Source organism: Mytilus galloprovincialis, chromosome 10 (genome assembly GCF_965363235.1).
Source record: "Mytilus galloprovincialis chromosome 10, xbMytGall1.hap1.1, whole genome shotgun sequence".
NCBI lineage: Eukaryota > Metazoa > Mollusca > Bivalvia > Mytilida > Mytilidae > Mytilus > Mytilus galloprovincialis.
In genome coordinates this window covers 32,876,982-32,891,494 of record NC_134847.1, presented here as the reverse complement: position 1 = coordinate 32,891,494, position 14,513 = coordinate 32,876,982, and the positions used below count along the sequence as shown (strand labels likewise).

The following is a 14,513-nucleotide window of genomic DNA, read 5'->3' as shown; positions in this document are numbered from 1 at the left end:
AAGTTATGTGGATTCATTACTGTAAATTCAGAAATTATTGCGAGGTTTTTATTTTAATGCAAAAATAATGTGACTGCGATTATTGCATTATTAAAAACTTGCACTCGGATATCTATGCAGATTTATGCAAAAAGTCACAATAATTTATCTCAAATTTTTTCTTCAAAACTTGCTGAAATAAATGCACACAATAATTTCAAAATTTATCGTGAATATTTGGTTTTGTCAAAGATTACATATAAGCTTATAGAAATTTTTTTAATTTGTCAAACATTGACCATTTTGGTTTAACTAGATTTAAGAATAATTGATAATTGTGGGTCAACTAGACACAAAAAAACATGAAAATGGGTATCCTACAAATAATAGCGAATTAACAGTATTTCTAAAATTCATGAAACGATACAAGGGGGAGACCATAAAAAAAGATGAGATGAAGACTGGTGTATTACAAAATATCCGAAGCTACTAATGTGTCTTTGACACAGCAAGAATATCTCCCACCTGGAGGCTGGCTTTTGCAACCCCTAAACAAAATGTGTACTAGTTCAGTGAAAATGGACTTCACATTAAACTCTAAAACACATAAATGAACTAAATTTAAAACCTTACAAGATTAAAAAAGACCACAGGCTACTGACTTGGGACAGGCTAAAAAATATGGCAGGTAAAACATTTTTTTTGTGAGATCTTATCCCTATACTCCAAGAAAACATAGAATAAACACAGCAATATAAATCACAGTAAAACTCAGTTTAATAGAAGTCTGTTTCAGAGGCGGATTTAGGGGGGGGGGGGGGGGCAGGGGGCCTGGGCCCCCCTTTTTGGGAAAAAAATTGGTTGCTTATATAGGGAATCATTGAAGCATGACTGGAGCGGGCCCCCTCTTAGGTCAGTCAGTGGGCCCCCACTTATGAAAATTTCTGAATCCGCCACTGTGTTTGTTTAGAGATATGGTTTAGTTAAATTTTTGTGTGGTTGGTGTCTCTTTTCTCATTAGTTATAATCATTTTAAAGATACCAGAAATTTCACCAATAATTAGAATTCAATTATTCCATGTCAAGGTTAGGTCCTATACTAGTAGTTAAAAAAAATATGTGATTGCTTTGTGCTTTTCCCAGCATGATAGTCATTAATGCTACACACATGGAGTTACACTTTTCATATTGAGTTCACTGGTACAAAGAGGTACTGTATGGGGCCACAGACAGTAATATATATATATAAATGCATTAGACATTTAGAGAATTTGTTTTTATTGAAATATTTGATGATCACAAAAATAAAAGTCAATGTACAATTTCAATATTACAAAATCTAAATGGTAGACTGCTAATTATACTGTAATGTATGTGATGTGTCTACAAACATACACAGCATTATTTATGATGTAATCAAAGACGAGAAATATGTTAGTGTTACTCAGTAACTCAGGCCTACATCTTTTATATCTTTTTACACAAAAAAAAAATCATTCATTAAGGATAACATGCACTAAATCTGCCTGACTTTTCCTCAGGCCTACATCTTTCATATTTTTACCCAAAAAAATATCATACATGTACATCAATGTTAACATTAACTCAACCTTCCTCAACACTATATGTATAACCCAGACGATGCAACCTGGCACATGGTTACAAACTAGATGCTAACCTGAAACTGTTTCAGTACCATGAATAATACCTCCCGAAAATGTAAATTGACAAGCTGCAACATTATTGCCAGGATTGGCTAGCTGCATCACTATTGCCAGTATTTGCCAGTTGAAACCCTCACTATTTCGGGTATATGCCAGTTGCAACACAACACAATTGCCAGGATTGGCAAGAAACATATTTCTATCAATACTGATAAGCTTAACAACAAAAGTATTCATTAAAGTCTTGTATCTGTAAACATCCTAGCCAGAATAAAAAGTCAACTAACTCATTTCTGTCCTCCATTTTCATGATGTCAAATGATTTTGTGTATTGTATTGTTGATCTATGGCTGTCAGTGATGTTGTTTGCCATCAAAGCTTCGTAATGGTCAAACTCTGTGTCCATGTACAGAAAAATTATCTGAAATGAAAAAACAAGGGGAATAACAACATTTATATAAGTTTGTCCTAAATTAGTTCATCCCACCGTACATAAACCTTATCTGTATCTAATCTTTATATTGTATCATAACTAAGAGGCTTCTTAAAGTCTTAATGGCTCAATAGGACTTTTTGTGTAGATGAATATTTTTGCTGTTTATCAATTATCTTACTTTCTTATTATGCCTTTCAAAGTTTCTCTCCTTGTAACATTGTTCTCACAAAAATTTGGAAAAAAAATCATCATTCACTTAAACCCTGAAGTACACCGCTTTTTTATCAGTTTGGTGATGAAGAAAGTCACTGTATGGTTTCTCTTTATCTATGAATTTATGACCATATATTTGATAAGAAGCTGATGAATTACAGATGCCTAGCCTAGTTATATTTTTGTTACAATTAATTGAAATGTCATTAGGTATAGAATGTATAATGAAGGTCAAAATATAAAGTGTTTTACAATTTTTAATGTTTCCATATCTTTACATGTCACTTCATTTCAATTGATCATGTTGATTTGTTATAAAAATTCATGACAGGTTGTAACGCTGTGGTTTAACAAAATTCAGGAATTAGAAAGGAAATTCATAAACGGTTTTGGAAGATAATGAACAATTAAGGGGTATGGTATACTGAGGAGTACTTGGACAGAAAGAAAAATATAGGAGGTGGTGAATGGGTAGTTTATCACAGAAATAATTTATGCCAAAACCTAGTTTTGACTCTGAGAGTTTGGATTTAGCTAGATCCAAATATCCTAATCCTAAAGACATTCCATACATTGGACATCAGTGGGAATGATGTAACAAAAATAAATCATTATATCCAGTGCATATGTATTTTGATAATAAAACTTCTTTTCTCTAAAACAGTTTAGGGTTCTTGGTCGAAAAGACAATATGACCTTAGTTTTAAACTAAGGTCATATTGTCTTTTCTCAGTTAACTGTTATCAGATGTGAAACCACAACCTAAACTGTTCAGCAGTTAAATCTGTCACAAGATGATAACATACTGAAGCTGTTACAGATCATACAAATTCAGTCCGGACTAAAGATTTTCGGGGTTTAAGGGTATTTAATAACTCTAGAAGGGATCATACTTTATACAAGATACATGTACCCTAATTTAGTCAGGATCATGCACTCAAAGGTAATTGAAATGAGGTAAAATATCCTTACACAATTAGGCCTAAAAAACTAAAAAAAAAAAATATGTGTGTCCGGTAACACCCTTTTCAAAATTAGGGTAGGTAGGGTTTTTTTTAGGTTTTTTTTAGCGATGAAATAAAATGCAAATCAGTGACACAGAAATTCAATTTTTAAGAATTATTTTTTTGCCGACACCATAAAAAAAAATAGAGTCGGGGGAACAAACTAGGGTCTGTTGGGTTACCAGAAACACATACTTTTTTTTCTAGGTCTTAGTGAAAGCAGGTGCACAACTTCAATATGAGTGCAAACTTCTTGTGAAGTTTCAGGGTTCTTGGTCGAAAACTGGAGAGGCTGATTACACAAAAAGGGACCCATTTTTCCATGACTGCCCATTCACCAGCTAAACATTGCCATTCTATTAACAGGTTTTGAACTTTGAACCCAGCTTAGACTTGACTATCTTACCTCAGTCCCTATGCAAACAATCCCTAGACTCTTTGGAACAAACACAGAGTGCCAACATTCTAATAATAGCTGTGATCCAATCTGTCCCAGTACCTGCTTTTTCAATTTTTTTTCTATCCAGGGGGTTTTGGAGTCATCATCATCATCTGGCACCTTTAATACATCTTTTTTCACCTTATAACATAAAACATTATTGTGATTCAAATAGTAACTAGAGGCTCCAAGGAGCATGAATTACTCACTAGGAAATAATTTCAAAAAATCCAAATTTATTTTAAAGAACTTTTAAAGATGTTGCATAAGAAACAATTTTTATTTTTATTTACCGAGTTTTAACTGTTAGTTCATAATGATAAACAAAAATAACATTTAGTGAATTTGGTGTGTCTGCAAGGGCTTTTCTGGTATTACCTTCTTCAGAAACATTAAAATCAAAAAATTTAAAATTAAAAATATAAATATTTGTTATCAAAACTGTATAGGTGCACTCCAATTTTTTTTTTCTAATACGAGCTGTGATGATCATACATGGTTTTTTTTACATAAAAGTAAACTTATTTACTGTGTTGTGAAGAACTGTGTATCAAGTCAGTTTCTTGTAACCAATGTTGACTAATTGCTTATACACAAAAAAACTCACTATAAATTCTGTGTGTTGAAACTACAATCGCTTTTCTAGATTTACCTTCATCAGGGAAACTCAAAACAAAATATTTGAAAACAAAAAATGTATAAATACATAAAAATGCCAGGAGCTTTTTGCCAAAACAGGCCCTAAAATAATAGCCAAATTCATCTAAGGTCAATTTTGCCTGTGGGAATATAGTTGACCTATTGCTTATAGTGCTTGAGATATGGACTCGACGACAAAAACTAAACCTACATCTTTGATTCATGAAATGAGGTCAAGGTCAGTAGCAGACGGACTTTGCAAGGATCCTATATACCAAATATGATTATTCTATTACTCACCAAGAAAGTCACTAGTATCAAAAACTATTTTGATTACTTTAAAAAGTTCAATACATTGATGTTTGATGACATACCTTTGAGCCAAGTCAGCTAAAAACGAATTCAAACACTGAAAATGAAACAGATGTGTCAAATCAAGGCATCAGGGCTTTTCATAGCCGACAACACAATATGAGTTTTTCTCATTGTTGAAGGCCTTACAGTTGCCTATAATTGCTTACTGCCACTTCATTTGAACTTTGGTGGATAGTTGTCGCATTGGCAATAATACCAAACCTCCTTATTTTTATATGTATCAAATCTAAGATAGAACTAATGTTTTGTTGAAAGTATTCCTCTACTCAGAGTCTACTCACCTCAGCCAGCATAAGCAATAAACAGGATCTGCCTTCAGATTTCTGTACACTTTGATTGAATCTAACATCAGGAATACATCCAATATACTTATTTCTTATCTTTAAAGAAATAGTTTTGTGTTCTCCAAAGCTAAAATAAAGAAGATAAAATATTTTGTTAAAATTTACCAAAAATTTACAAAATTTATGAAAATTGTTAAAAATTGACTGTATATATGTTCTATTTTTAGCCATGGCAGCCATCTTAGTTGGTTGGCCAAGTCACCGCACATATTTTTTAAATTAGATACCTCAATGATGATTGTGGCTAAGTATGGTTTAATTTGGCCCAGTGGTTTTAGAGGAGAAGATTTTTGTAAAAGATTACAAAAATTTACGAAAAATTGGTAAAAAATTACTATAAAGGGCAATAACTCCTTAAGGGGTCATCTGACCATTTTGGTCATGTTGACTTATTTGTAGATCTTACTTGACTGAACATTATTGCTGTTTACAGTTTATCTCTATCTATTATAATATTCAAGACGGCAAAATTTCCATACAATTTCCAATTCAGGGGCAGCAACCCAACAACCAGTAGTCTGATTCATCTGAAAATTTCAGGGCAGATAGATTTAATCCCATGTCAGATTTGCTCTAAATGCTTCGGTTTCAGAGTTATAAGCCAAAATCTACATTTTACCCCTATGTTCTATTTTTAGCCATGGCTGCCATCTTGGTTGGTTGGCCGGGTCACCGGACACATTTTTTAAACTAGATACCCCAATGATGATTGTGGCCAAGTTTGGTTAAATTTGGCCCAGTAGTTTCAGAGGAGAAGATTTTTGTAAAAGTCAACGACGACAGTTGCCAAGTGATGAGAAAAGCTCACTTGGCCTTTTAGGCCAGGTGAGCTAAAAATCAATTGATTCCAATGTTCTATTTCAGCCATGGTGGCCATCTTTTTTACTGTTGCAGGCATAATAGATATTTTTTTTATCTTGCAGTCATATTTTATTGATAATGTTAATTTGGTAACATTTGGACCCAGTTGTCATGATGGACGCTAAGTGATGGCATTAGCATGAATGGAATTTTTGGTCCGATTAGCTGAAAATATATTGACCCCAATCAAGGATTTGTCTTGCTATAAAAATCCTTGTCCCAATGTTCTACTTCAGCCATGTTGTTGTATGTGGCAGGCATATATAATAGATATTTTTATTTTAATTAGACACATCAAAGGTGATTGTTGCCATGTTTCTCAGAATTGCCTAGTGGAAACAGAGAAGATATTTGAAAAACTTTACATAAACCAATGATGATGGATGTCATTTCATTTTTGTCAAGGTAGTGCTCCAAAAATATAACAAAGATGTATATTCTTGTAGGACTTTCAGACACCAAGTGATGGCAACTTAATGGCAGGTGTCTAAGGTGATCTTGATTGTCTTAGATGCAGGAACAAAAGATAATGAGTGTTAGCAATAACTGCTATGGAACTTTCAGAATTACATGTTACCTACTCTGGTTGAAGAAAAAAGATTTCTGCAAACTTCATGAACAAACTTGTGAAAACACCTTCCCTTAAAATAACATCTTCAATTTTATCTCTGATCGGTTCAGGTGGTACTTCCAGTGGTGAACTTAACTTTTCGAGTACTTTCTTTATCTCAGCAAGAAATCTGGATGTATTGGTGGACCAGTCCAAAAACATTCTGCAAAAAAGTAAAAAGATTCTTATATCATGTGATTTGCATATTAGGGAATATGTTTATATGATTGATGTAATAGGCTTCCAGTATTGGCTCTTGATTTTTATTTTGTTTATTTTTGATAGACAACGTTGACTGAACTACTTTTTGTAACCAATGTAAACTAGAGGCTGTTAAGAGCCTGTGTTGCTCATCTTGGTATACATGTATGTGCATATTAACCAAATTACACAGATGGACTCATGACAAAATTGTGATTTGGTGATGCGTTTGTATATCTTACTTGACTGAACATTCTTGCTACTTACAATTTTCTCTATCTATAATAAACTTGGCTCTTTCGTTACAGACGAAAATATTTTGTAAAAATTTACAAAAATTTACAAAATTAATGAAAATTATTAAAAATTTACTATAAATGGCAATAACTCCTTAAGGGGTCAACTGACCATTTTACTCGTGCAGACTTATTTGTAGATCTTACTTTGTTAAATATTATTGCTGTTTACAGTTTATCTCTATCTATAATAGTATTCAAGATAATAACCAAAAATGGCAAAATTTCTTTAAAAATTACCAATTGGGGGGCAGCAACCCAACAACCAGTTGTCTAATTCATCTGAAAATTTCAGGGCAGATAGATCTCGACTTGATAAACAATTTTACCCCTGTCTGATTTGCTCTAAATGCTTTGGTTTCAGAGTTATAAGCCAAAATCTACATTTTAACCCTATGTTCTATTTTTAGCCATGGCGGCCATCTTGGTTGGTTGGCCGGGTCACAGGACACTTTTTTTAAACTAGATACTAGATAAATTTAAGACTGAATGTATATATGTATTTATAACATGTTAATTATGCCACTGACACATACACAATATTAATTAGGTCAACATGGTCGATGTCTGGAAAATATAAACTTTTTTGTATGAGGCTGAGAAACTGGGGAAGGGTGAGGTTCTACCAAGCCCTTCCCCAGTTTTGCGCCGAGAACAAAAAAGTTTATATTTTTATGACATTGACCAATATTGTTTTTATACTGCAACTAAAATTAATACATTGATAGCTTAAAATTATTTTCATCCCTTAATTGACCCCTGACTGTGGAGAAAGTGTTCCATGATGAAATTAACATCATACAAAATATAGCTAAAATTGAGAATGGAAATGGGGAATATGCCAAAGAGACAACAACCCGACCATAGAAAAAAACAACAGCAGAAGGTCACCAACAGGTCTTCAATGTAGCGAGAAATTCCCGCACCCGGAGGCGTCCTTCAGCTGGCCCCTAAACAAATATATGCTAGTTCAGTGATAATGAACGCCATACTAATTTCCAAATTGTACACAAGAAACTAAAATTAAAAATAATACAAGACTAACAAAGGCCAGAGGCTCCTGACTTGGGACAGGCGCAAAAATGCGGCGGGGTTAAACATGTTTGTGAGATCTCAACCCTCCCCCTATACCTCTAGCCAATGTAGAAAAGTAAACGCATAACAATACGCACATTAAAGTTCAGTTCAAGAGAAGTCCTAGTCTGATGTCAGAAGATGTAACCAAAGAAAATAAACAAAATGACAATAATACATAAATAACAACAGACTACTAGCAGTTAACTGACATGCCAGCTCCAGACTTCAATTAAACCATGTAAACTGACTGAAAGATTATGATTTCATCATTTGAACATCAGGCACAATCCTTCCCGTTAGGGGTTTAGTATCATACCATCATAACATATATGAGAAGAACATAACCCGTGTCATGCCAACAACTGGTTTTTGAATAAATGTGTTTAGTTCCGATGCAAAGACCCTATAAGTGAATCAATATTAATGAATCTACATGTATGTTACTATATTTAGGAAATAAACACAACTAGTTGCAGTATAAATAGTTTTAATCTTTGTGATCTTGGGGGCTACCCACTTGTGTACATCAGACTCAGACTTCTTTTAAACTGAGTTTTAATGTCAGGAGCATCTGGTCTGTGTTAGACTATTAGTTAGTCTTGTTGCAGTGTGTCTCCAGATGCAGGATTTTCTTGCTGGGATGAAGACCTATTGGTGGCCTTTGACTGTTTTTCACTCTTTGGTCAGGTTGTTGTCTCTTTGACACATTCCCCATTTCCATTTTCAATATTATTATGTATTTAAGAATCATGAGAATTGAAAGCTTTTTTTTGTTAATTTATTCAGCTGAAAATTCATTGACTGAAGTACATTTTGTATGAAGGGCAGACTCAACCCTTCATTTTAAAAATGTGCTCACTGTGTGACAGAATATAAGTTCCCCCATAATATTTGTTCTAAAGAACTTTTAGCATATAACCAAAGTTCCATTGGGAACTTTCCTTATATAATATTTTATCCAATGCTATAAGAAAATTTCCTTCAAAAAGGATAAAATATTACATATAAGGAAAGTTCCCAATGGAACTTTTGTTATATGCTAAAAGTTCTTTGGAATAAATATCATGGACCATGTTTTATATAATAAAAGTTCAGGAATATTTGTTATATTATAAAAGTTCCAGGAAAATTTTTTATATTATAAAAAGTTCCAGGAATATCTGTTATATTATACATGTTATAAAAGTTCTAGGAATATTTGTTATATTATAAAAGTTCCAGGCATATTGGAATAATGGCTATATATTTTACAAATGTTGCAGGAATAGTTATCATGGTTATTAAATAATTAAAGTTCCAGAAATATTTATTATATGATCACAGTGCAGCATGCAGTAATAAAATATTAAAAACATGTACAGGTAAATGTCATGTGAGGTGAACATTAATTAAGAGGTAAGCAGGTGTAAAAAATCAAATGACTCTTTTTCTTTAAAGGTACAAATCTATAATACTAAAATTACGAGGTCCAATTTGTCAGCCGTCATCACGTAAAAACAATGAATCACAGAATTCAACTTTATATATAACTAATATAGTACAAAGGTGTAGATTAAAAATTACACCACTCCAGGCCCTTTTGTTTTCCAAGTAATTAATATGGCCAATAATTAAGAAGTTCCGAGTCGAGTCCGCTACCGATACCAATAGTATATTCACCTGTTACCTATTCGGCCTAGCCACAATCAGATGTGCATTTTGTGTTTCACATGAAGTCAAAAATGAGTATCACCTCAGGGAAAAACTCTTTTGATATTTTGGTTCAAAAATGGTTTAAATTATGAAAAATTGCCATCGTTAGGCTAACACTGGAAGCATTTATATAATTACATGCAGTTTTTGGAAGAATTATTTAATATTTTTATTAAATAAATGGTGTTTAAAAACTGTATAATTTTCTTTAATGGTTGCCTTCAAGACATGGTCACCAGTGTCAGATTTTTGGTCAATGACAAAGACAACAAAATATGTTTAGAATTATTGAATATCAAACATTTTAATTGAAAAAAAAATGACAAGAACATGTTTAACTCACAGTTATTTCAAACAACAGTAGCTTTCTTTGATCATTAATCTTATCTGATAAAACTGTATCTAAACTTATCTATAAATAACAAAACTTCCAAAAAAAACCTTTCTTTTGGTGTATAGAACATTAAAATAACTTGATGCATGTTCTTACAATAAACAATCAAACTTAGCAATACAATTTATATGTTTTGTCTACGGACAAGACATTGTATTCATATTTAATGAAATGCATTATTAAAACCTAATTTTGATATAGCTGAAAGTGTTCTCTTGAAAAAAAAAAACATACATTTTATCAGGTTTATCTATCAAATGATGCTTAACTTCGAGGAAAATGGAAACAAATACATTTTGATAATGTCTACGGACAAGACATTTTATTGATATTCAATTAAATGCTTTCAAAGATGATTGTTAAAGTTAAGATTAAAAGTTACTAATTAAATTTTAAGCTGTGTTTTTTAAATTTTGGAAAATATAAAAATGTAGCCATAATTCTTTACATATCTCAATAATTTATTGATTCAGCCAAAATGAAGACACATTCTTTTAACTGAAATCCATATATCTGACTGTTTAAAACAATCAAACTATTATTAAAACTCAATTTTGACATAGTTGAATGTGTTCTCTTAAAAAAATAACATACATTTTACCTATCAAATTAGACTGAACTCAAGGAAATTGGATACAAATATATTGGGGTAATGTCTACGGACGAGACAATTTCAGTTAAAAAAAAAATCTGTTAGAATTAATTGTGACTATATTTATGTTGAAAATACTGAGTTTTAATTTGAATAGATAACTTTCATCACCTATAAATAAGATTTAAGTTCCATAGCAGACAAATAATTGAATTTAATACTTGTTATGTACAAGTGTCTTGTCCGTAGACACTTCCTCGTCTGCTGTTAATACTGAAATGCAAAAGATAAAGTTAGAGAGAGAGAAGTACTTTTTCTTCATTTGATTTAGTTAATCTTTTAAGGTATGCAGCAACTGGAATAAACAATATTGAAGTAAAATAAGGTATGCTTTTTATGACTGATAATCTGACACTTTTTAAAATCCACTCCTGTAAAGTAATTTTACAAAAATTGAGAACACTTAAATTACCATTTATTTAGTAAATATAAGATATTTCTAAGTTTAAACAACACATAGGACTAATTAAGACCCATAAAGCCAAGCAATATTGATAAAAAGACATGTCTACGGACAAGACATGTGTCTACGGACAAGACATTCTGACATATTTTTAAATTTTTTCCTCTATTAATAGATGGTAGAAAAAAATGTTAGTAGTGTTTTCATATCTACAAAAGAACAGGAACTTAGCAATGCAACATTAATGTAATTATGCTTCCAGTTTACTAGGGAATGCATGTCTACGGACAAGACATTTTTTCACTTTATTTGTATATCCAACTTTGATGGCATATATCTCCAGCTAGGGTACTGCAATTTTGATAAATGAGGTAGTTTTTGATAATGTATATACTGGAAGAGAAAACAAAACACATAATAGCCTAAATTTGATTTATTTTTCTCTTTAATCACTACACTGAGCAAGCTAAAAACAAAAGTACAAAATTGCATAACAAGCGCATAGTATTCAACTTTTTATCATAACTTTGTAACCACTGAAGATTTTTTGTTGCAACAACCAGTAAAAGAAAGATGAATAAATTGTCTATAACAGTGAACCAATAATGTAGTTCAAATTAAGTTCACTTATTAACTATCAATTGATAAAAACAGTGAAATTTTAAATGAAACAACATAACGTGAAATTTTGCCCATTTTCAGCGTGTATTTTAGTGTTTTTTTTCAAAACGGTAACACCTATACAAGATATTTGATATTCATTGTGAAACCCATCATTCTCTTCTTCAGTTCAAAGATGTATTACTTATGTAAAGTTTATCTTCTTGTCTTTACAAGCCTATAACATAGACCCAATATGAAATGCACATCTGATCTTGGCTAGGCCGTATTACCTTTTCTGTACGTTCCGCATCTGACAGGCGCACCACCAAACGTTGTATTCAGGATTAATATGCTATATACACGGGTCATAACCACAGGGTTGACACTACTAAATTGTCAAATTGTTACCTATTGTAGTATTTTAATCAGTAAGACTTTCTAAGATAACAATACGAATACTAAAAATCTGGACTAAAAATAAGGCGTATAGGTACAGTTTTCAATTTGTTAGTGCCAGGGCATGACGTAAAACAGCGAAGCAAATAATTCAACTTTATTTATAACTTATATAGGACAATGCTGTTGATTAAAGAATACTCCATTCCAGGACCTTTTGTTTTCCAAATAATTAATATTATTGTTTCAGTTCGACGGGTTCAAACAGAAAGACTTGAAAGCAGAGAAAAACTGTGTATCTTATAATCGGCATGACTTTATCAGATGACAATACTAATACTAAAATAAGGCTTGCGCATAGTTATATACTTTAATTCAGTCACGGACCCGTGATATCACGGGTGTGTTCTAGTATAATGAAACCATATGACATTTTAGTTCCAGGAAATATCTTATGAGGCTGAAGGTGGAAATAATATTATGAAATGTTTGATCCCAAGAACTTTTATTATCCATAGTTTTGTTCCAGAGGGAACAAGTATTATGCAGAACAAATATATGTTCACAACTGTCAACGCTTTTACAAACCTATAAAATTACCTAAAATAATTATTTAATTCTTATATTTATATTTTTTTTGCTATGACATGTGTATGATAATCATTTTTATCAAGTCTTTCTTATTTACTTGTGGACTTTATTGTGGAAGCTCTTTTCATCATGAAATTGTTACATTCTTTTTGAAATGAAGATTGATTTCAGAACAACATGAGATTGCTGTAGGTCAATCAAACTAACTTATAATCTTTTAATGAAATATACATGTACAGGTGTACAGGTAATGTAAGTATTACAATTACAAAGTCAAACAAGCAGTCTATACCTTTTGCCAAGCCTGTCATGCTTGTCAGTAAACAAGCCAAACTGATTTGTTTCGTCATTCAGAAATTCATCTGAAAACTCCATTAGATCAGTTTTTGCCTTCTGGAGGTCTATGATTGCTTCTCTTTCAATTTCTAGAAGTTCATTTCTAAATTTTGGTGCTAATGATACTTTCTTATTCCAGTCAACATCCTCCAAAGTAAAAGTCACATGCTCTTTTGTAAACTTGCACAGTGACTCAATACAGTTGGGAATTTTTACAGTGTTTCTTCTCCTTAGGTTCGTACAACTTCTTCTGTCATTTTGTGGAATTATTTCCAGTGCAAGTTGAAGCTTTTCTTTGACTTCTAACACAGTAATTGGATTGTCTGCAAAAAATACACCAATGTCCGTCAAGTCTTCTGTTCTAAAGTCAGATGATTTTAGTCGTTTGCTTTCTAAAGAAGACAGCTTATGGTCGTACTGAGACTCTTCTGATGATGATAATTTTCTCTTTTCCATCATAAACAAGGGGAATACAACGACGGGGGAGAGAAACGGATGATATTGTGCTAAGAAGCTTCTTCTATGTATTAGCCTCTTTTACGTAGGAACACCTCCATATGGAGTTTATACTCTTTAATAGTAATAAGATAATGTACAGGAAATTGATTGATTGATTGATTGGTGTTTAATTCCACTTTCAACGCTATTGTGCTATTTTGTGGTGGTCAGTTTATATTGGTGGAGGAAGCCAGAGTTCCCGGAGAGTCAACCACCGACCTTTGATAGTGGACAGCAGATCACAAGGATTTATATAGTATAATAAGTAAGAAGAGAACGTACCTGAAAGAATTTCACTGTCCCACATTTTTGCAGAATAACTTCGGCTTAAACCATTTCAATTGTGTGTTAGATGGGTGGTATTCTTGGGCATTCATTTTTTATAACTAAATTTTTTCTACTTTATTGAAAACTTTTCTTTACAATGTTTTCCTGAATTTTCCATTGAAACAAATCTTACATAAAAAATGGTTAATTTGTTTTTCAATGCTATCAAACAATTAATTTAACACTTTGAGGTATTCGGGAAATATAGAATTCACAACTGCAATAAGTGTTACGATATTTCTCCACTTGAGACCGTTAAATTTTGACATTGTTAAAAAGCGCAAGACTTGCCAAGCTATTTAAATATTCAAAATTTAACTGTTGAGAGTGGAGAAATATTGTAATACATGGGTTATAGTGTTGAAATCTGTTTCTCTAATGAATTGTATCCTTCCTTTTCAAAGATTTGCAGAAATTTGTGTTCTTTATATGTGACATCATCAGGCATGGTAGCCTTTTTTCATGATGTCACAATAGAAATTT

General features: G+C 32.1%; 1 protein-coding gene across 1 annotated transcript; it reads right to left on the bottom strand.

Moving 5' to 3' along the window:
• Nucleotides 1-1,240: 1,240 nt before the first annotated feature.
• LOC143047411 (uncharacterized) lies at nt 1,241-13,695 on the bottom strand. The gene is made up of 5 exons (XM_076220441.1): nt 13,162-13,695; nt 6,536-6,727; nt 5,031-5,160; nt 3,703-3,876; nt 1,241-2,064 (listed from the first exon to the last, which is right to left on the bottom strand). The coding sequence occupies exons 1-5, from the start codon at nt 13,662-13,664 to the stop codon at nt 1,861-1,863; spliced, it is 1,203 nt and encodes a 400-aa protein (XP_076076556.1). The 5' UTR covers nt 13,665-13,695; the 3' UTR covers nt 1,241-1,860.
• Between the last annotated feature and the right edge of the window lie 818 nt (nt 13,696-14,513).